Genomic DNA, 22,790 nt, shown 5'->3' on the forward strand with positions numbered 1-22,790 from the left:
CTACCTCAACAGAGTGCTCTGCGGGCAGGAAACATGCAGAGAGTTCCTGATCACAAGATGGGAGAGGCCAGCACACCCAGGGCTCGTAGCCCCCACTCTGGGCTCTGTGGGGCTCTCTGCGACTCCCATTTCTTGAGGCAAAAGAGTTTGCTAGACTTGGACTTTTGCTCCTTCTTTCTGTTTCCCCCCCCTTTTTTTTTTTACAATGACTTGATCTCCACTCCCTCGATCTCTACCCCACCATTCTCCCTAGTCTGTTTCCTGCCCACTGTCTTTTGCAAATGCCTCCAGAGCCTCTCTCTCCCCTTCTGCCCTTTGACCTCCCATACATGGAAAAGCAAGGGGACTGGAGAGTTGAGAATACAGATGGGATATACTGGGGGATGGAATAACTGATCACAATTTTGCGGAGCAGCAAAATAATAACAAAGAGGCCAGGTGTGGTGGCTCATGCCTGCAATGCTAGCACCTTGGGAGGCTGAGGGGGGAGGGAGGATCATCTGAGGCCAGGAGTTCAAGACCAGGCTGGGCAACACAGTGAGACCCCTGTCTCTACAAAAGATAAAATAAAAAAAATTAGCTATGAGTGCTTTTTGCACGTCTGTAGGCCCAGCTACTGGGGAGGCTGAGGCAGGAGGATCACTTGAGCCCAGGAATCTGAGGCTGAGGCAGTGAGCTATGATTGAGTCACTGCACGTTAGCTTGGGCCACAGAATGAGACCCTGTGTTAAAAAAATAATAAAATAAAAAGAAGAAATAAGAATAATGGCAGGTGCTGCCATTTGTGGAGACCTTCACGTGCCAGTTATTGTCCCATGCAGGCAAGCGTAGGGACAAGAAGCCCGTGTCATGCCAAGAGGCTTGAGGTCACACAGCCAGATGGGAGTAGGGCCCACATGTGAATCCCAAGTCTTAGTGGCTGGTGAGGCCAAGAGGCTTGGCCAGCAAGGCCCCACTTCCACCCTCCCACTCCCACCTCCGTGGGAGCGGCTTGGACATCAGACTTCCTTTAAAAGAAGGTTCTGCTGCTACACATGAGTGTAAAAATACCTGTGCTATACTGGACCGTCTCACAGAAATCTCAGAATGTAGCTGATCAAAGCGCTCAGCTGGGATTTTGTGAGAATGCGACTGAGAAAGCAAACAAGCTATATCCTGTATTTAATTTAACAAACAAAACGCCAAAGCTTCTATGGTGGGTTTTGCAAAGTCAGGAAGCTCAGGACTGTGGTTCCACCTGCAGGGGAGCCGGCTCCTGGCTGCTGAGCTGCCTTCGGGGGCCCGGAGGGGTGGGGTTCCTAGGTGTGAGTTCCTTCTAGAATCAGTCTTGTTTTCTCAAGGCCTCCCAGGTACCCAGTCGTTAGTCCCTCGTTATTTTCTTGAACATGGCCTTTCTTATAGAGAGACCTTCTCTAACTTAGAGACATTCTAGAAACACAGTATGAAGCAAAAGAGGCTTTTTGAAAAGCCACCAGTTACCCAGATAACCACTCCCCAGATGTGGGATTTTATTTCCCCCGTGTCCCTGACAGGTTGCTACAGCGATGGCATCACTGAGGGGAGGGAGGGAGAATCGCAGAATCTCATTGTTTCACTTGGGGCGGGTACGAGAAGAACTGCCCAACTTGAAAAGTCAGTATCATGCAGGAGTATCTTACAGAATATGGCCATTATTAAGTATAGTGGGTCTAACAGACTAAGAGCAGTTACTATTAAGTAAAGTTCAATAAATGAAAAATTAGAATTCCTGAAGGGACTTAATCACACCATTATGGTTATAAACAGACATTCTTCACTATGCAAGATCCAGAAGTTAAAGGAATTCTCATTTCATGTGCTTTTGGAATGAGAAAGTTACTAATTTCAAGCCACATATTCCTTAGAAATTTGAAGAGAAAAAAATTATTTTGATTTTTTTTTTTTGGGCCTAAGGAGAATGAATATAGATTATTTTAATCAGTAGACTCTGCATGAGTAGCTTTTACTACTCAAGCCCAACTCTAGCAGGAAGCATGTGCTAGCACGTGTCTTTCTTATTCCAGGAAAATATCAGCCACCCCTGCTGAGAGAGCATGTGTTCTGAAATAGTTTTCATTAGTGCTGACAGATGTGCACCACGACAGAGAAGGCCACACTCTTGTCAAAGAGTCTGCTGAGCTGCTGTCTGGGACCCAGGTCTAGCGTGTGGCAAGGGACTGGGGCCGAGCTCAATAACCCCACGAGGGCATTGAAGTCAGAGCTCCGGCCTTGGCAAAGCACAGGCCAGTCAGCTCAGCTGCTCTCCGTGACCTCAGACTAAGTGGCTCTTGTGTTCTGTGGCCTCGCGCCCAGGCCCCAGGCTTGTCAGGCGTGCTCGTAACTTCCTGCTAAAAGCACATGCCTGGTCCCTCTCCCCTGCCATCCCCTACTTCTTCACCTGGCAACCCATCCTTCCAGGGCCACCTCAAATGTCACCTCTGCTAGGAAGCCACGCTGGACTTCCCTAGGCAGAATATTTTAGAACTGGTTCTATAAAAACACACGCCCTGCCACGGGTGGCATCTTTCTCTGTGCACACGCCATCTCTCTCTCTAACTCCGAGAACTAAACGCAAGGGCTCAGTGACATCTTTGCATCCCTCACACATCGCTTGCTCACTGACCCAAATAGTAACTCGTTGAATGTTGTTGAAACAAGGAAGGAATTACTCAGCAAGGCCGTAATCCGCTCCCCCTCTTTTTTTTTTTTGAAAACAAATGTGATATTTATAGCATTGAACTCACAGCTTTTAAATCTTTTCAGAGTTTTCCTATGACATTTGGCCTCATTGAGGCCTCTTCTAAAATATGGCCAATTAGGAGTCATAAAAAATGAGAGCAACGTGGAAAAGTGGCAGAGAGATGAACAGAGATTGTTAAAAGGATTGGCACAGACCCTGGAGAAAAGAACTTGGAGAATGTATCTGGAGGGGACGAGGACAGCAGAAGAGGATGGGTGTAAGATGAACTTCATGGCTCGCTGTGCACCTTGGGAGGAGCAGTCTCCGAGACAGAGCCTTGGGTGGCACCTAAGTGTGTGACACACATCAGCACAACACACCCACATGCTTCTGACTTGAGGAAGTGCTGCCCCTCCCCGAGTCCCGGGCTCACCTGTGCCATGGGAGCAGGCGGGCTCTGCAAGATGGTCTGGGGCAGGAGCTGCTGGGTGAGGTCACAGGTCGACGGGGAAGGCAGAGGAGCCTGGGGAGGAAAAAGGGGCCTCGTTAACCGGCTTCTGGCCGTTCCAGGGGTGCAGGGATGCTCTCGCTTGGTTGGCTGGGTTGTCTGGCTTAACGGAGGCCCTTCTGCAGAAGGGTGAAGACTTCTAGAAGGCACAGGCATCCGTTCCAGGCTGCACTGCCAGGATGTGCATGCGGTCAGAGCTGACACACGGCTGGTGCAGGTGGCCTTTGAACCACGTGGGGTCCACGATTCCTCCGCACCACGGGGTGCTCTGCACGGCCGCTGCTACCTGCCCCGGCTGGAGGCTGTGCTCCACTGCCCTTTCCCTGCCTCCTGTTCCAGACTCCAGCCATGGTGGGTTTGGTTGCTCTTCTCCCTTCTCCCAAACTGTTGAATTCATAGCAGGGCCACCCTGCAGTGAGAATGGGGTACACCAACAGCCAGGGTGGCTCCTGCGTGCCCTTATCCTTTGTGCCCGTTGCTAACGCAGATGCGTGTCTGTGACCATGAACTCATCCGGGCGGTGAAGACTGGGGCAGTTCCACCAGCGTCCGCCTGGAAGCTCTGGAGAGGCTCCGGGGAAGGGAGCTGAGTCACATCCCTGTTGTGTGATCACTTGGGGTGACGGGGGTGGGGACAAGACGATGTGCAGAAACAAGAAGTGAAACCCTCAGCGTCAAGAAGTGAAACCCTCAGCGTCATGGGCTATTGGAGTTTTTACAGGAAAAGTGAAAGGACCCTTCTGAAGTCATTCCCAAACTGCTGCTAGTCCTTAAGGGCTATAAAGAGCAGCTCGGATGGCAAGTGTCACCCAGGACAGCACTGGGAGGGGATGAAACAGGAGACCTTGTTCTGAGTGAGAATTCCCAGGCGTGGGGCTGAACCAGAGCCGACCCGGGCTGTCCTATCTGTGTTTCCCTGCACAGCCGGGAGGAAATGGAAGAACTCGGGCCACCACTGTGGCCACCATCACCAGGTCGTACTGACAGGAAGGATTCTGGATGAAGGACGGGCCCAACTTACAAGTGCACTTCGAGGTGCCTGGAGAGAGGGAAAGTAGTCCCGGTCATGTTCTATTTGAAAAAAAAGTGTCACCCGAACTCCTCAAGCAGGGTGTGCATGACCTTCAGGGTGACGGCCAGCGGAAGGCAGCTCGTTCACTCCATCTCACAGCGTCAGTGAGGATGGTGGCAGGTTTTTGGCGACGATCTGGATATAGCCCTTAAAATTCCTGGACATTTCTCCCATCTAGGAGTGGAAGTCTATGTCCCTCTCAATGGGTGATTTGTGATGGCTTTGACCAAGAGGCATGGCAGGGGTGGCACGACGTGACTTCCAAGGCTAGGTCGTAGAAGGCCGTACAGCCCCTGCCTGGCCCTCTTGGAATCCAGCCGCCACGCCAGGGGCAGCCTAAGGCTCGGAGAGGCCCCCACATGTCCACGATGGGTGGGGTCCGCTGAGCCCAGCCTTCAGCAACCCCAGCCCGGGTGCCGGACACTCAAGTGCAGACACCATCTGGGATGTGGGCTGTCTGGCCTGGGCCCACGAGACCCCCAACACCAAGGAGCACAGCAGAGCTGTCCTGACTGTGCCCTTTCTGAACTCCTGACCCCGACTCCATGGACAAGATAAATGGTGGTTTCTTTATGCCACTCAGGTAGGTGTGGTTCGGACATGGCAAGAGATGACCACAGGGTTGAGTGTCAATGACTTCACAGATAGCCCGTGTGCTTTCTAAGAGGCCAGTCATTCCCTGACGTTCTGGAAGGGTCTGGCACACAGCAGGGACACTGGCTGATACATACAGAGGTACATTTTTGTTGACCTTAAGCTTCTCAAACATTTTCACTGGCAAGAAATGGGATTCAAAATGTGGGGGGTCCTAACCATGTACCCTCAGAGGCCCCAAGATTGCAGGTTTGTGTTTTATCTTTAAAATTCACTTGGATTTTGTATCCTATGGATATACATCCATGTTAATTTTGTCATAAAAATGTTTAAAATTAGCTGCCAATTAAATTACTTAACTTCCCACCCCCATCTGCCACCCCACACTCTCAATCTTTAAGTAAAACCGATTCTCTGGGAAGAGGCAGCATGTTGCCCGTGCTTTGCAGCCCCCGCCACATTGTGGCGTACCCCTGTTGAGAAGTTTGGGGTCACACACATACCGGCATCGTGGCTGCCTGGCTGAGCCCGGGCATGGGTAACTCTTGGGGCAGGGTGGCCGATCTTGGCAAAGCCGGGGTGCTGGCCTCAGCCATCAGCTTGGTCGGAGTGGCTATAAGAAAGCAACGAGTTACCTTCCTGACACACAAACTTACCAGCTTTCCCATCCAAAGAGGGGAACGACGACTATGATGTGCACAGCACAGAGCTTCGCTGGACTCTCTGACGAAGGAAGTCCACCATGGGTGGAGGTGGTTTATCTGAGCCACAAAACCCCAGCCTGGGAGCAGGGAGAAGATACCACAAACAATCCCCAGCCTTCATCGCCACCGCTTGGTCCAACCTCCTGCCTGCTCAAACACCTTCCCAGAGTTACTAAAAGTAGCCAAGTTATCTGATCTGTGTGCCACCTGGTTCATGTCTCCGTTTGGGGCTGTAGTGGAGGTACCACGGTGCAGAGAGGTGACCGGCTCTGAATCGACTCAGGCCTGGGACCCTCGTGGGACTCTGTGCCCCCCTGGTCTGGTGGGGTCCCCCCTCCCACTCCCCGTCCATGGAATCACGCTCACAGGTGGGTTCAGACGGGGCTGTGTGTGAGGATTTGTGGGAGCTTCTTGAGGACGCTGACGGTGAGTGACTGGCGTTGACGGAGGCGCCCACGTCCAGTGCGTTAAAGTGCGGCTGAGGTTCCAGGCCTGAGCCCTTGTCCTGAAACACACACACAAATCTGCGTTTCAGCGTCAAGATGATGTGAATAAACGGTGTGACTTTGGTTCTAAATACATATTAATAGAAAAACTTGGAAGCTGTTTAGACAAACAGTACAGCTATTTGGGGACAATTCCAAGCATACTTGGGTGGAGCATCTACACATATATGTAATCTAGAAGTCACTGAGAGGTGTGTAGCCTATCAGCCATATTTATTACACTTTCTCACCTTTTATTTTCATTTCGTAGACTTTTAATAACTGACTTTGCCTTTTACTATTTCCATAAAATTGTCACTCACCACCCAGCATCTTGGCTTTCCAAGAAGAGGGAAGAGTCAGGTTCTAGAAATGAGACTGCTGTCGGCTTGGACTGTGACCACATGCCATGGAGTAGACGCCTCTGTACCTTTCTGGGCACTCCCACATTGCCTGCCGTGCAGCCTTGGTGACCCACAGTGGAGGATGGATGGGCAAAGGGCCTGTGGTGGCCCATCTTCCAACCTCTGGCTCCTGACTGACTCTGGCTCCCAGGGTGTCTCGGCCTCAAAGGCAGCATGATGAGAAAGCACCTGTCACTGTTGGACCCTGAGGGACCATCTTTCCATCCTCCATGGCTTAGAGGCCATAGGATATTTTTAAGCTAAAGAAGAAAATGTGGTGTGACCCCCCTCCTGAGCTTGCTCCTACCTAGTCTTAGAAGGATGGAAATTGCCAGCGTCCCCTGGGCTGCACTGACAGGCTGGTCTACAACCCACAGTCTGGGGTTTGAAATTCTGTGTTTGTGCATCTACGTGTCTCCAGTGAGGGTGGACACGGTGTGTGTGCAGATAGGGCTGGAGTGACTGACACATGGCCTTGTGCAGCACGGAATGACCAGCTGTGTCTACACGTGCTGAGCTAAAGGTAACTGTGGGACATTGCTGCTCACTGGAGTCTCCCTCAGGCCAGGCCCCTCAGAGTGGGGTCCCTTGGCCACGGCTGTTGGCAAATTATTAATGTATATTCCTGGTCAGCAGAGAAACAAGCCTAGGAAGTGCGCGTAAGCGATAAGAAACTTCTGTAGCCACTTGACATCTCTGCACATCACACCCGTGCACAGGAATCTGCATTTTACAAACACAGTCAGTGACAGATCTGGAACTAAAAAGACAAACTGGTGTCCCGCCACAGGAGTGTGGGCACACTGTCCCGGAGCTTTGACCGTAAAGGGGTTTCTTAACCTGGTGCCCAAGACTGCATTTGTGTGTTTCTACACACGCATGTTTCTATGGGAAGATGTTCCGCAGGGCTCAGGACTCCCCAAGGATCAGAAGCCTCAGTGACGAATTTCTGATGGATGATACGCATTATGCCCGTTCTTCAGCCGTGATGTATGGTGTGTCTAACACCTGCCTATTAACAGCTTAATTCCGTTCTCTGACATGACACATGATGTATTAGGTGACAGAGCTGGGTAATAAACACTTCCATAAACAACGACAGCTGTGTCCTATCAGTGTGCTTGGTGATGAATCACCGTATAATGTCCCACCGTGTTGCACACCAGCCAGGGAGGCTCTGCAAAGACACCGCTGCTCTCTGATCTCTCCTCTCTCCCGGTGTGGTCCTTGGGGGCTGAGAGATGCTTTTGTTTGACCATGGACAGGCTAAGGCTGAACCACTGCTGCTGTACCAGCCTGTGGCCCAAGACTCTGGATTCTAGCTCCCTGGACACCCTGGAACTTGAACTTCCTCCATTCTAAGAGGCAGCCCCCTCTCATTTGAACATATCTGAAACTGAGATGTGTCCCTCCACTGATGAAAGGAAATCCTTATTTCATGGATCAATTGGCAGCATTTTCTCTTTCTTAGTGGGAGATAAAAATCATGGTGGAGCTTCCAGTTGACAGCTTCTTAGCTTTGATGAACTACAACAACACTTCCTCCCTTTCTTGTTTTCTCTCTTTTTCTCCCAACATCTGTGTCTGCTTTAAGAATGAGCTTTGAGGAATAGGGCTCTGGTCTACTTGCAGATGGTCTCCAAGGTTTTCTCGTGTTGTCTGACAAACCGGGAGAAGCCTGGGTGGGCAGAGGGTACTCGAGGGTTCAGGGCAGGGAAGGAAGGAGGTAACCGGCTTTGTGTCTTTTCACAGTAGTGCTCCCTGACACACAGCTGGCTCCAGCGTGGCTGGGAACCAAGACCCTGGACACAGAATAGAAAGTGCACCTTACTGAGGACATGGAGGGCGTGTCGGGGACAGTCTCTGCCCACAGGGTGCCTGAGTCTCAGAGGCAGTGCCGTGGCACTGAGGCTAAGGCAGGGAATCATTCCATGCCTCAGTAGGTGGAATAACTCCCAGCTCTTTGTCTGCGGGGGAGATACAAAGTGGACTTATTGTAGCATCCTTGTTAGGTTGCAAAGCTGCTGAACAATGCTCTGAGTCCTGAGGCTGTTTCTAACCCGACTGTGAGTTCTAGCCCTCGGGTGCCCTTGGGTGCTCTATGTTAGCTACGCCTCATCTGAAGAATGAGGACAATGACGCTGCTCACCTCACAGGAACATCATGGGGCAAATAAGCAGATGCCCAAGAAACACTCTGAACCCCATGGGAGTGGAACAAGAGCTCAGCCCACAGAATCTGCTCTGTGTGTCTCATTACTGTTTTCACTGTAATAGCTCCGGGAGGTTCCAGCCAGCCAGTCTGTGCCTTTATCCTCCTGGCGGGGCTGGGGCGGGCATACCTTTAGTGCTGAGGGGTGGATGGCCTCAGATGGTGGGTCTTCCAACGCCAGCTCCTGCCTCCTCTCTACCCGGACGTCCGCGTAACTGCTCAGGGAATTAAGAGACCATAGTGGAGGAGGGACATTCTAGGTGACAATGCCAGAACAAGCTTCAGGAAACATTGAGGTTCTCTGCATAACACCCACTCCCAGAACAGTCAGCAGAGAGGAACCTGGTCTCTTACTTGTCTGAGTGAGTTTCATTCCCTGCCTAAATTCCACTGGAGGGATTTCTAATATTACATTCAACATATTTTTCATTTCTAGGATGTTTATATTCCTCTCTCCTTTCCTATTCTTTTTACTCCTCTGAAATTTCCAATTGTGATGTCTTTAAAAACACATTTTCATCTCTACGATGAGCTTCCGCCTTTAAATAATTAGAAGGCTTTCTTAAAACCTGTTCAGTCTGGACTGTGCATATGGAAGAGGGACACAAAACTTTGTAGTAATTACATTTCTCAGAAAGTTTCCTCTCAGGCAGGCCCAGAACCAGCCAGGCTCAGACCACTGATGAGCCTACATGAACCCACGTTTTCAACAGCGCGGGTAAATCAACTGGGTGTGGTGACCCCGCTATGCCTGCACCCTGTTTGTGCAGGGAGGGCTTGAGAATGACATGGCTCTTGGGCCTCCAGAATGCTTGTCACCTTATTTATTCACTCCGTCCCCTCCCGCCTTTCTCTGAGAGCTTCCTTCTAAGATTTGGGAGGGGGAAGATGGAGGGGAAGAGCCGGGGGAGGGCGGAGCCTGAGGAACCAGGTGTGGTGGATGCTCAGGCTTCACCGGGGTGCAGGGCCCCCTGACAGAGGCGGGCTGGTGGCAGTGAGAAAGTGACACTTGATCTCTGCTCTGAAGGGTGAATAATCATGAATTAGGAGAGTGGAGGTGGAAATATGGACCAAAGAGCATGGCCACAGAGTCACAGACCCCTGGCTGTGTCACGTCCTTCAGCGAGGGTGTCAGTGGTTGAAATGGGACCAGGGCCGCTGGCCGAGGAAACTAGCATTTCTCCTCTCCTGAACACCAAAGAGGAGTGACTGGCTTGGTGACTACGTGTCTGTATGGGGGTGTGTGTGTGCAGTATCGGTCTGTTACGTATACACAGTCATGCGCTGCATAATGACGTCGCAGTCAACAATAGACTTCCTACACGACAGTGGTCCCATAAGATCATAACTCTGTGTTTTACTGTAGCTTTTCTGTGTTTTCAGATATGTTTAGATCTACAAATCCTTACCACTGTGTCACGGTTGCCTACGGTACTGAGTGGGGTACCAGGCTGCACAGGTTCACAGCCCGGCAACAGCAGGCTGTACCAGGTGTGTGGTGGACGGCACCAGCTAGGTGTGTGTACGTGCACTCTATGATGTGTGCACGATGACGAAATCAAGTGACACTGATTATAAATGTGAAATGCTGTCCCTTGAACCTTCCTTTCTTTGCTCTTCTCAAAGCCTCTTCTCTAGACCAGTTTAAAACTGATGTATGTTCTTAAAATTTCTGTAGTGGGGGGAAGAGAAAGACTTTTCCCCTCCCCCTCCGGGCCGTGGCCCCACAGGGCTGGGTCCGTGAGACACCGGCCGAGCTGCTCACCTGCCCTGGGCTGAGGCTCCCTGAGGCCACCAGGGAGCAGGGGGAACCCGCTCCCACCGGCAGCCCGGCTGTTTTTCCCAACACTGCCTCAGTTGCCAGCAGGGGTTTTTAAAGCATTAAAAATAAAGGGGAGTGTGTGTTTGAGTTATTTAGAGGCAAAATTTAAATTTTCTTCTCAAAGCAGCAACAAGGGACGGCTGGGGGATGGATGGAGAAGAGGGAAAATATGCAAGTAGGTCAGTGAAGCAGTAACTTACTAAGCAGTACCCTGGCAGCCCGCGAGAGTCCAGGAGGCTTTCACAGGGGCCCGGCTGAATGCTTGAAAGCAGCCTCAGCCCTGGGAGGACAGGGCCGTGTGTACCTGGGGGGCAGCTGAGCTCTGGGAATTGTTCTGTTCACTGCAGAGGATGGTCTGGGCTTGATCCTCAGAAACTGGGAACACCTGAGGCAGCTGCTAATCTGGCTCGGCTGGCAGGGGACCCAGCACCCCTCCCACGCGCCCCAAGGATGCAGCCCACACTTGCCACCCGCATATACCTGACCACCGAGTGTGTGCACACGATGAACTCGGGCTTGGAGTTCCACTGGTGGTAGGTGATGTAGTAGTGAGTCTGCAGCCAGATCCACTGCTGGCCTTTGGTCAGGAACCGGTAGCAACACGACTTCCCTTTGCCAAACTGCATCACTGTTGGTACAAAACGGATTGTACATCTAACAAATGTTAATACGAAAATGGTCTTTTTTCTAACACAGGTGTTTAAAAAGACAATACCAACATGGCTTATTTCCCTGGTTGCACTGTATTTTAAGTGGCTGCCAGGATCACGGTCAACTATAATGAATTCTTAAATGATAGAAGAGCGATTCACATATTTTCCCAAATGATCAAAAGCATAAAGAAATCTTCAAATAAAGGCAGATATAGAAAGACTTTCAAACTGGAGGTTTAATTAAAAAGAGGCCCAGGTTTTTCCAGTGTTCCTCTTCCCACTACAGGTTGAGCTGTCTTTGGGGCTGCAGGCGCCGAGCCCAGGAGGGAGCCCCCAGACACAGGGAGAACTGGACCCCAAACAGACCTGACCGCCAGCGACCCCTGGACAGACTCTGTGGCCGTCAGTGGGCAGTTCATGTTCAGTCTACCCAGGTCTCAAATACAGACTCTGGTATGGGTGGCTCCACTCCAGGCCTCCCCGGCCCCAGAGCTGCCTGGAGCCCCCTAAAGTTGTCTGGTGGTGCTTCCTCGGGGGCATCTGGAACAAAATGGATGCTGATGGTGTATTGCCCTGGGCAGGGCAGAAAGCTGGGCTATGCCTCTGAGGAAGAACAGTTTGGGAATTTGACACCTCTTAGGCAAATGGTTAAGATCAATCTAACTAGGAAACTAAGCCTGCAAAAGGAGCCACTGACTTGGAGCAGAGAAGCCCCACAGAGCAAGGGTGTGGGCTCAAGAGAGCAAGAACATCTTGGTTACCCATGAGGCAAGCCTTTCAAATGCTGGATGTAATTCTTCAATCCTAGTGGCTTTTCTCTGTCAGAAGAGTCAGAAGCAACCAAAGGTGTAAAGCAGTCATGCTTCTCAAATTTTAATGTGCTCACGAGTCACTTGGGGATCTTGTTAAAATGCACATTGTGATTCAGCAGACCTGATTCTACAATGGGCGGTCGGGAGGAAGCTGAGATTCTGGAAGTCCAGCAGACTCCCCAAGGTGCCGATGCAGCTGGTCCTGGGACCGCACTCTGAGGAGCAAGTTTTTTTTTTTTTTGAGACAGAGTGTCACTCTGTTGCCCGGGCTAGAGTGAGTGCCGTGGCGTCAGCCTCGCTCACAGCAACCTCAAACTCCTGGGCTCAAGCAATCCTCCTGCCTCAGCCTCCCAAGTAGCTGGGACTACAGGCACGCGCCACCAAGCCCGGCTAATTTTTTCTCTCTATATTTTTAGTTGTCCATATAATTTCTTTCTATTTTTAGTAGAGACGGGGTCTCACTCTTGCTCAGGCTGGTCTTGAACTCCTGAGCTCAAATGATCCGCCTGCCTCGGCCTCCCAGAGTGCTAGGATTACAGGTGTGAGCCACCACGCCCGGCCTGAGGAACAAGTTTTAAAGATGAGCCTAAAATTATGGCAGCCGATCCAGATGGAACTTAAGCCTGTTCTTCTTTCAACAAGAACAGCATGGAAGAAAAAGTTCTAATGGGTAGTACAGAGAAGGCATCTGTTAAAGCACAATGTTAGTGGTCAATTCATGTATCAGGATCCAGACGGCAATGTCACTACAACTGTTCCTGTTCAAAGCTAAAAGTTGGCACTGGAAATAGGGCTTTTTATGGTTAATTCGTGGCTCCTCTTGCTAAGTGGGAACCTGGACAGATGTGTAATTCTCACTGCCCCGTATCATAAGTCCTAACCCCATGTTGGCCAACGTGTTCCCCTCTTCTATGGCAGAGAGCCTTCCCTGACATGTCCCACCAGCTGTGTGAGAGGCCTCCTGACTGCCCCACTATCCTGTGGACAACACCCTCATTGCACCGACGACATCCTACCGAGCCACCTATTTCTGGCTTTCCCAGCAGACCTTGCCCTGCAGGGCAGCAAGAAGATGCCCGTCATCTTCACGTGCTGGGCCCAGCTTAGAATCTGGCCTATCCCTGGTGACCAATACATGTCTGCTGATGAAAGAACAGTTATGTTAATTCAGTATTTCGTCTTTGAAATGTACTGCATAACGTAAAAAAAAAATTCCTGGCATTGTCTTAGTTTCTTAATTAGGATTAAATAGTGTGCCTATCTGGGTGATACCTGGAAGGTGTTGGGGTTTGGGACAAAGTCAATTCTAGGTTAAGCCACAACATGGGGGTAAATGCAGACAAGGGCCTAAAAGATGTCTGTCCCCAGATCATTTCAGAGAAAACCAAGTTTCCCGCCTCAAAGACAAACGAAGCAATGAGCAGAGTTCTGGAGGCCCAGAGCCCTGCTGTCCGGCCCCCACAGCAGTGGTACTCACGGTGCTGGTGGCACCTGGCCAGGAGCTCCAGGTCATCGATGTGGTAGTAGTCATAGCCCGAGGTTCCCAGCACTTCAAAAGGCAGGTATCCTATGATTGGAGGGGCTCTGCACGAGGACCAGGGGAATTTGTCAGCAGAGAGGACACACGAGGCGGGGCTCACCATGGTGGCTGCGCCTTTCAAGGGGCAGGGTACAGTTTGCACGTTTAATGATCAACATGGAGGCCTCAGGTTTCAAGAACAAGGGGAGGAAAATAACTTTGCGGTGGTCAAAACCAGGGAGGCTGTGTTTTCCAAAAGGCTCAACTTTTTTTGGCAGCAAGATACTGCCTTCCCTTGGCATAACCCAGCCCAAATAATAATAAACTTTATCACCACTGGATAATTAAAAACAGCTATAGATTGGGTCAGCCCCACACCAAAGTGTAATAAAAAATTAAAGAGCGGGGAGGGGAGACCTTTAGTTCTTAAACTGTGACTAATGTTACAAAAGAAAGAACAAAAATTGGGCCAAAGGATCAAAGGGTGTTGAAAGGAAAAAGATGAGAGGTTTCTGTAACATCCGCTCCTGCCTTACGGGGGGCTGGGAAGGCCCCGAGCAGGGACTAGTCCAAAGACGCCTCCGGACTAAGGCATCTGACCCACGCACAGAACATACTCACACACAGGGCAAGTGCAGTCAAAGGGACACCACCTCCCCCTTGGCTGGGGACGACCTTCCCGCTGCCAGAGAATCCTTCTCCTTCTACAGACCGGGCCTGACTTTTCTCTCCCAAGGAGAGCCTGGCTCCTTCAAACAATGCTTGAGAAGGACCCAACCCAAATATGTTTTTCTTTTCACAAACCTGTGATCCAGAAATAAAAATTTCCATTCCAAGCTATGCCTTGAAGTGAATTCCTCTAAAGGTTCGTCAACTATGCACATTTCCTGTATTGGAAGGGGAAAAAAAAAATGTTGCTCGGGGTGCCAGATGCTCGCCCTAGGTTTGTTCAGAAGGAACGCATGGTGGGTAACAGAAGTTAAAATTGTTTCGAGCAAGTCTCCAAGTCATGTTGGACTGAAACTCATCATCTGTAGCTAATTTCGGGATTAGCTGATACTAAATTTATTTCACAAGCTGGGGAAAAATACCTAGGAGCCAAAATGTCACACCAGCCCTTCCCATTATGGCGAAGTGTGGTAAACATGTGGAGAATGGCTTTTCATCTGAATTCGAATTACTCATTTAACTCAACATTCACGCCATAGATGTTAAAGCAATCACGGATGAGAAAATACAGACAAACCCTTGACTTTCTGACACCGGTTCTCACCCCTTCCTGCCCTGGGTGGTATTAACGTTGGCGTGAGAGGTAGGAAGATTTACAGAGTCATCAAACAGCATCTCCACGGGCTGAATAGCAACTGATGCCGCCGTCAAACAAAATAGCTTTGCAGGAAACCGGGTAGGGGGGAGGGCACGGGTGCCAACACAGACACTAGACATTATAGATTTTCAAAGCTAGTGACAACTTCATTGTAATTTTATCCTCTCCCATAAAGGCAATTAATTACATATCACAAAATCTGACTCAATCATAATAGCTCCATGCACGGAACTGTCTCTCATCAAAGGTACTTGCCTTTAAGAACTGCGGTGTTGCCAGACGCACGGTGGCGATGAAGCAGACCTCCTTTGCTAGGGGCACCCGGCAAGGTCTTGAAAGGGTGTTGTCAAAGCCGTTACAGGAGGGGCTAGGCACTGAGGGGCGGGGGAGAAGAGGGCACACAGGTTAGCCCCATCTGGTGACAGCAGCCAACCCATACCTGGACCTTACTGTGAGCCAAGCACCACGCCCAGGGCTTTATGCATACTATATTAACTCACTTCCTTCTTACAACAGTCGGATGAGGTAGGTACTACTATTATCCCCATTGCACAGATGAGGAAACTGAGGCACAGAGTGAAGTAACTTGCACACAGCCAAATAGCTTGCTGGAGGCAGAGCTGGGACTCGAGTTTATGCAGGGAACTGATACACTGCACTGCCTGTAACTTCCACCAACCCTCTAGCCCTTAGCTCATTGTGCTGCAAAATGAGAAGATAGCCTTGTTCTGCATTAAGGGTCCGGATACTCCAGCCAGTGTTTTAAGGGTGAATTTCACAATCAGACAGTGTTTCTGATACGGATGGTCCCAGGGAAGGCCAGGGCATACACTGATGCCCACGTCCCTGCCCCTGGTTTGGCACACCTGGGATTCAAGGGCTTCTGCCCTGGAAGGCCCCCTTGGGAGCCCAGGCTGATGTGGGGGCTGGGTGTGGACCATTGAGGAGACGGCCTCAGGACCTAGGGCCATCCTCCGAGGTTTACAGTGTGCACGACAGAACTCACTAGTTCCGTAGTCCTGCACAGGTGCCAAATCTGTTCCCATGTGTTGTCTTATGTATTCTCACCAGTCTGGGAAGGCACTACTGCCCTCATTTTACAGATGAGGAAACTGAGGCCCAGAATCTGTAATTCACCAAGGTCACTCAGAGTAGAAATAACAGAGCAGGGATGCGAGCAGGAATGCCACCAGGGTCTTTGGGCTCCAAATCCTAACAGGGAAGAGGGGGACTGTTCTAGGTTCACACCCACCACGGTGCCGGGGCCACCCCTCTGGTGGCACCTGCAGAGTCTTCCCTGCGAGGCTGCAGACATGGTTTCAGATGACTGTGAGAACTGACTGACCTTTTAGGCCAGAGAAATATTCAGCTATTTTTAGGTGGAGCTTGCTAAGTGGGAGGAAGAACCCTGCTAAGTATGAGAAAGGCCAACTTACCAAGCACAGAATTCTCAAAGTGGGCGATACACAAGGATTCCCGCTGCCGGCCCCACCCAGATCAGCTAATTCAGAAACTCAGGGGGTGAAGCCTGGGCATCAGCACTTTCCAAAACTTGGCAGGTTTACCAATGTGCAGCCAGGGTTGAGGAGCCCCATGGCAGACAATCTACACTACTTTTTCTTTTAAAATTGAGTTGGTTATTTCCTGCACATTCTGAGCTTAAACATCCTTATGTTTTCCAATTTAACTAAGAATATATAGAGCATCAGAAAACCAAATGCATTATAAAATGAAATCTGTAAGGTTTTCTTTGGATTTTAGCTTTCCAGTCATTTTTTTTTGTTTTATATATTTATAGGTTTCTAAGGGATTCTATCATGTGGTCCTCTCTCCACTAACATGAATAGATTCATTTTGCCAAACATATTCTCTGAATTCATTCACATAAATACTAATGTTTCCAAACATGAATATAAAGTGGGCAAAATGGAAAATAGTGGTCTCTGGAGAGTTTACATCTGTCACGAGTTGGCTCAGACTATTTGCAGATCAATCTGTAGGGTAAGCCAAGAAACTTATCAAAGGGAAGAAAAACAATTCCACATGAGGGAAGGGTCTGCAGATGTGAACATCTGTGTAATACTAATAAAAAAAAACCATTTAAAAAATTCCCAGATGTGAAATACTTTCTCTGCTTGAATCTGGGAGACATTACCCAGCCAGATAATGACCTAATAAAATTCTCCTGACTCTTTTAGAATACCAAGACCGTCCAAGCAGACTTCCGAGAACTCCCCAGGAATTTAAGAGAAAGCCCCTTTAATCTAGCTCTGAATGATGCGCCTCATTTGAACCATCCTTTCAGCTATTAAATTCACGTGCTCCCTTAGTGAGTGCCTTCCTCCCGATTCACTGTGAGGAGGGGACGGGACAGAAAAAGATCATGCGGTGGGAATCACCTGCCCCTTGCTACTTCAAGGGTTGCAGAGACTCAGACTGTGGACAGTAAGTGGGTGCTCTGCAGAGCTTGCTGTTGGCCTGGCTCCTTCCAGTGTAGCTTTATCCGTTCTTAGAACTTCTAAAGCTTTAAAGAAGAAAATGCACCCCTAAAAGGGAAGTTTCATAATTGCTTGTAGCCTGCATGTGATAAGCTAGATATTTTATAGACGGGCCCAGAACTGAGTGACTTCAGTGCTCAATAAGCTTTTCCTATGAAAAACCTTAACTGAGGGCTTGACCAGGGTGATGGATAGTGAATCAAGGATGAACGTTTTAATAGAGGCCAAGGAGGAAACCTTGGGGGAAAACCAAGTGGAAGAAGACACTTTAAACATTTTGCCAATTGCACTTGCAGTGACTTTTATGTGCAGCATGGCTTCTTGCATATTCTAGAGCCAACGTGGGAGCAAACTGCTCCCTTGGACTTCATAGTCATATTTAGCACTTAGAATAACTTCTCCGGCACTTTGCATCCCAAGGTAGTTTAAAGACATTAATTAAGGATTCAATTAGTTGTTTCAATTTAAGTAATAGAAAGAATATATCTAATTACAACTGGCTTCCTGAGCCTCTCAGAAGGATTAACTACTACATGCAGGCGCAGCCCTGTTTTCTCAGATCTCTGACCACTCATGATATGGAGAAAAGCGATTCTTTCTTGCTGCGGTTTTTCCCCTAGAGTCATTTTACTCAAAATTGACCTGACTCTTGCCAAGAGCTAAAGAGACAGGCTTTCCCCTGGCAGGAACTGGGTCCTGTTCTCTGTCTCATGCTCTGAGCAGGTGTCCTGCACACAGCAGGTGATCAGCATGTGTTTATTGGATGAATCTCCTGAGACCACGACTTTCCATCTCACATCCACACCGTAGCCTAAGGCCCAGGTCTGGAAGAGACCATCTCATCCTTGCCACTAACTAGTGCACAGGCCTCGGGACCCAGAGATGGCTTTCTCTCTGCTCTGCAGTGCGACCCGCTGTAGTGCTGCTGGTGGCCGGTCTACTCTGCCAGCTGTGGGAGGTGCCTGCAGCGCATGGTTCTGGGCTCCACTGGCATGCAGGCAAGCTCACTGCCCTACTGGTGCATTCGCACTGGCCAGCATGGGGCTGGGCAAGAAAAGTGCTGCCAGTGAGCACACAGCAATCACCACTCTGGGACGGAAAACAGCGCTAGTGCCCATCGCCAGCTCCTGCTTGCAGAGATACGGGGCAGGGCTGTCTCTTTATGGTCTTCCTATTAAAACGGTCACAGGTTATCAAGTCCTGAATCTTTTATTACAGTCTCTCATTTCAGAGTTCCCGGACGAGTTTTGCCTTGTGCTGGCGTTCTTGGGATTCCAAAAACCAGGCGATTCCCGAGGTTGTGTGGACACTCAGAATGACTAATGTCTGTCTCGCTTGGAAGCATCCCCGGCTGGCTTCCAAGGCTGTCTGATGAGGAGATGAAGATGACCACAGGGGCGGTGAGATCTCAGGTCAGGGAGAACTTGCTTCACAAGGGCCCAGGACGGCGTGAGGAAGACGTAGAGATGCTAATAGTGAACATTACTTTAAGAGCAGAAGAACAGAAAGAAGTGGGGAGAGACGTATTGACTCTGTTCCACTCAGTTATCGGCCCAGCCGTCAGAACAATTACATATTCCCATCGGAGATGACCTGCTTATGGTAAATTAGTTGCAATGGCTGCAGGAAAACACACTAATAGTCCACAAGGAAAGTGACAAATAGCTTTCTCGGTACTTCTTGCAACAAATGAATAACAAAGCTGATAGATGTCTGGGAAGGCGTGGAGCAATCGATGACGGGATTTTTCTCCAGGAAAAATAAAGTTCCTAAATCTCATTGTGATAAACGTCCTGAACGTTTTGGCTATGGCTTTGGAATGTTGAGGGGAACATAATTTTCTACACATTCATGAGAAATCATCTTCCCCTAATTAAGCAGTATTTTCAGAGTCTTGCAGTGTGCTTGAGCCAAAGTGTTCTGAATATCCTGGTGACTAGGCTCTTAGCAGAGCAGTAGCACCATAATCTTGCCCATCTCTTGGCCTGGGACACTGCCTATCTTGCTTGCTGCTTCTTTCCTTTCTGCCAGTGCCGTTTTGCACAGGAAAGAGCAATGTTGGAGAGAAAGTGAGAGTCACAAGAGAAAGTGGGGGGTTTGTAATGCACTGGATTGAAAAATTACTCTCAAGGAAAATTATGTCTTACTCAAATATTTCTTCTTTCCCCTGACATGCATTAATTAAAATGAATATGTTTGGGGGCCAGAAGAGTGTAATGGCACTGAGAAGATATCTAGTATATGGCTGGTGTGGACAGGGCCAAATTATTTGTATGCTCAGGAGAGTGACCTTCCTGAAGGCCCTCATCCCTGTCTTCCAAGTGGATATCTCATGCACATTTTTATCACAATTATGGGACAACTTGTACAAATGTTCTCCCCACTCCCAGACTAAAACAAGCAGAAAGATGTGGTTGATAAACGTATGACCATTCCCCATTGCTCCATTTTAGTATAAGCCCTTGATGTTTGTGTGGGATGATCCCCTTGGGTAACAATTTTTTAAAAAATTTCAAAATATTAAGGGGGTACAAATGTTTTTATTCCATGGATACCTTGTATGATGCTTAAGTCGGGGCTTTTGGTGTGCCCATCACCAGAATAGTGTTCAATGTATTTGACAGGTACATTTTTAATCCCTCACCACCCCTCTTCCCTGCTTCTTGGTTTCCGATGTCCTTTATATCTCTTTGTGCTCGTGTGTACCCATTGTTTAGCTCCCACTTATTAGTGAGAACATATGGTATTTGGTTTTCCATTACTGAGATACTTCACCAAGGACAATGCTGTCCAGTTCCATCCAGCTTGCTACAAAAGACATTATTTCATTCCTTTTTATGGCTGAGTAGTGCTCCATGGTACATACGAGGTCTGTCTGGAAAGTATCCAGCCATTGTTAACATAACGAGAATGGTTTGCGTAACTTGGCAGCCAAGGAGAGTGGACTGTAACCGCGCAGGCATGAACAATGCTGACTCTACTGTACTAGTCAGTGGGGCGCTAGATCATTGAGTGAGCATGTGTACTGCGTGGCCATGGCATTGAAAATGACTGAGCGAGTAGAGCAATGAATCTACGTCAAATTTTGTGTTAAGCTTGAACATTGCTACGTGGAAACTATTTGGATGATTCAGAAGGCTTTCGGGGACGATGCAATGAGTGCAGTGCAAATAAAAATGTGGCACAAACACTTCAAAGATGGTCGAGAATGTGTTGAAAGTGATCCACATGCTGGAAGGCCTGCAACAAGCAGAACGCCTAAGAGTGCTGAACGTGTACAGGTTAGGTTAAGAGATGCTGGGAGAACTGTGTGAGGTCCCAAAGTGTCTACTTTGAAGCGGACTGAAGCGTCATTGTCCTATGTACAATGTTTCTTGTATCTTCTTCAATAAATGTCTCTATTTTTCATATTACACGGATGCATTCTTTCCAGACACATCTCGTATATATACACCATATTTTCTTTGTCCACTCATCAGTTGATGGGCACTTAGGTTGATTCCACATCTTTGCAATTGTGAACTGTGCTGTGATAAACATTTCAATGCAGGTGTCTTTTTTAGGAAATGAATTCTTTTCCTCTGGGCAGATACCCAGTAGTGGGATTGTTGGATCGAACAGTTAAGTCTAACAACTTGTTTTTCTACCGTGATCTTAACTCCTCTGCAATCTAATCTGGCAGCAATGCCCGCTGGGGAAGGACGTCGTGCTTCTTTGTTGGGTAGAAGGGATGTTCTGCTTCCTACTCTCTGGGTCCTGTGTGAGGTCTGGTGTGCGTGCGCTTGGCTCCCTTCACTGAGACATCTCAGTTAATTAAGCTCAGGGGGGAAAAACCCCAACAACACAAAGCCATAAAATGAGGCAACCTACAGAAATCCCACGGAACAGACAGAATCAAATGTTGTAAGCTGAAAAGCCTCCACTCCAGCCAGTGTTTCAAATCTGGTTGTGTGGTTAGAGGGGAGTAGGTAAAATGAGGGCAGGGAAACTTTTATACTCTGGTGTGTGGTTTCTGGAAAGCCCAGAGTGGAATGTTTGCTGAGGGTGACCTATTTGGAACCACACCAGCGACTTTTGAAATCCTGCTTTCTGGATTTCACTCAGATGCACATGGAAATCCAAGTCTGGAGGAGGAGCCAGGGCTCGGATGAAGGATCGCCTTCTTCCTGGCACGAGGTTCTCTTGCCGAACCGGACACCCGCATATCAGGACCCCTTAGGGCAAAGACTGTTCACGCCTTTGGAAATCATCCAGCAGGTTTCTTCCCGCTAAGGGGCTGCGTGGGTTTGAGAAAGGCCCCAGGGGCTCCTCTATTTAATTGGAGAAGTAAAAGATGGGATGGCGTGTTCATCCGAAAGCATCTCTCTCTCTTTTTTTTTTTTTTAATATCTGTTACAGGACAAACATAGCCCTGAATTAAGTCTTCACTTCAACTGTATTCTGGAAATAGTTGATGTACAGAACAGAGGAAGACAAGGGCTGCTCGAAACACTGTCCCTCCTGCCGGCCAGGGCCAGAGTCGGCTTTTCCCGGGCAGAGGAGGGGATGTGTGGTTACGTATCCCAGCTCAGATTCCTCCGGGAAGCTTTGCACAGACTGGGTGGGAAACTGTCCTCAAGCAAGACACTTCTAGAAAAGACTACTTTCTTCTCCCATTTCCTGACATGTATTTCTTCACGGTTATTAAAAATCTGGGTTAAAGATGTGAAGTCCCCCCAGAACATCTGTGGCAAGTCCTAAGGAGTGACCAAAATGTACAAACACTGAAGCAGGGGAAAATTCCACTTGGCCCAAGGATTTGGGCAACGGTTGCTGTGTTCACACTGCCCAAGTGAATGGGGGGCAGAGGTGAAGGGGCATAATGCACTGGCGGATCTGGAAATGTGTGATCAGAGATGGTGACCTCATCTCCTTCATGAGGGCAAAGGTGCTTCCGCCCCTCCCCGCCCCCCAAATTCCTATGAACTCGGACCAGATTTGTTCAGGTGACCCAGCAAATCTAGTCACAGAGCCTGACCAATCCCAGCAGCTATTTGAGGGAGTGGGAAAGCAGAGGGGACCCCCACTCACACGATTTCAGGGTCACCTGAAGCCCCCTCTGGCTCAGTCTCACCCTCTCTTCCCTGCCCTGGAGCCCACACGTTTCCCTTTGGTTGGGGCCCCGGGGTTCCTGCCAGTGTGAGTGCTGGGTAGTGGCAAAGCGCCTGTCAGCCTTGGGCCAAATCTGTGGATCAGATAAGCTCCAGGGTGGGAAGAGAGAGTGTCAGGAATAGGCTGGGCCAGTGGCGGCACCGCCTGAGTGACGGGCTTGTGTAGGGACGGCAGGGAAGGGGGCCACTGGCCTCCAAGCACCCAGGGAGCTGAGGTGGGGAGAGGGCAAGAGAGGGTCAGGGCACAGATCGGGGAGTGAACAGAGGCCACAGGTGAACTTCCCCGGCCACACGCTGGTGCTTCAGAGGCCGCCAGTGTGGACAACTCCCAAGG

General features: G+C 49.3%; 1 protein-coding gene across 3 annotated transcripts in view; it reads right to left on the minus strand.

Annotated features, from left to right (window-relative positions):
- The window catches only part of NPAS2 (neuronal PAS domain protein 2), a 143,005-nt gene that overhangs the window by 13,981 nt on the left and 106,234 nt on the right, over positions 1-22,790 (minus strand). For all 3 annotated transcript variants that reach the window (XM_045550257.1, XM_045550256.1, XM_045550254.1), the window contains 8 exons: positions 15,064-15,182; positions 14,286-14,368; positions 13,440-13,546; positions 10,978-11,125; positions 8,806-8,890; positions 5,942-6,080; positions 5,375-5,484; positions 3,132-3,221 (listed from right to left, as the gene is read on the minus strand). In XM_045550257.1, coding sequence (XP_045406213.1) covers positions 3,132-3,221; positions 5,375-5,484; positions 5,942-6,080; positions 8,806-8,890; positions 10,978-11,125; positions 13,440-13,546; positions 14,286-14,368; positions 15,064-15,182 — 881 coding nt within the window. The remainder of the gene's footprint in view (positions 1-3,131; positions 3,222-5,374; positions 5,485-5,941; positions 6,081-8,805; positions 8,891-10,977; positions 11,126-13,439; positions 13,547-14,285; positions 14,369-15,063; positions 15,183-22,790) is intronic.

Source organism: Lemur catta, chromosome 4, assembly GCF_020740605.2.
Source record: "Lemur catta isolate mLemCat1 chromosome 4, mLemCat1.pri, whole genome shotgun sequence".
Taxonomy (NCBI): domain Eukaryota; kingdom Metazoa; phylum Chordata; class Mammalia; order Primates; family Lemuridae; genus Lemur; species Lemur catta.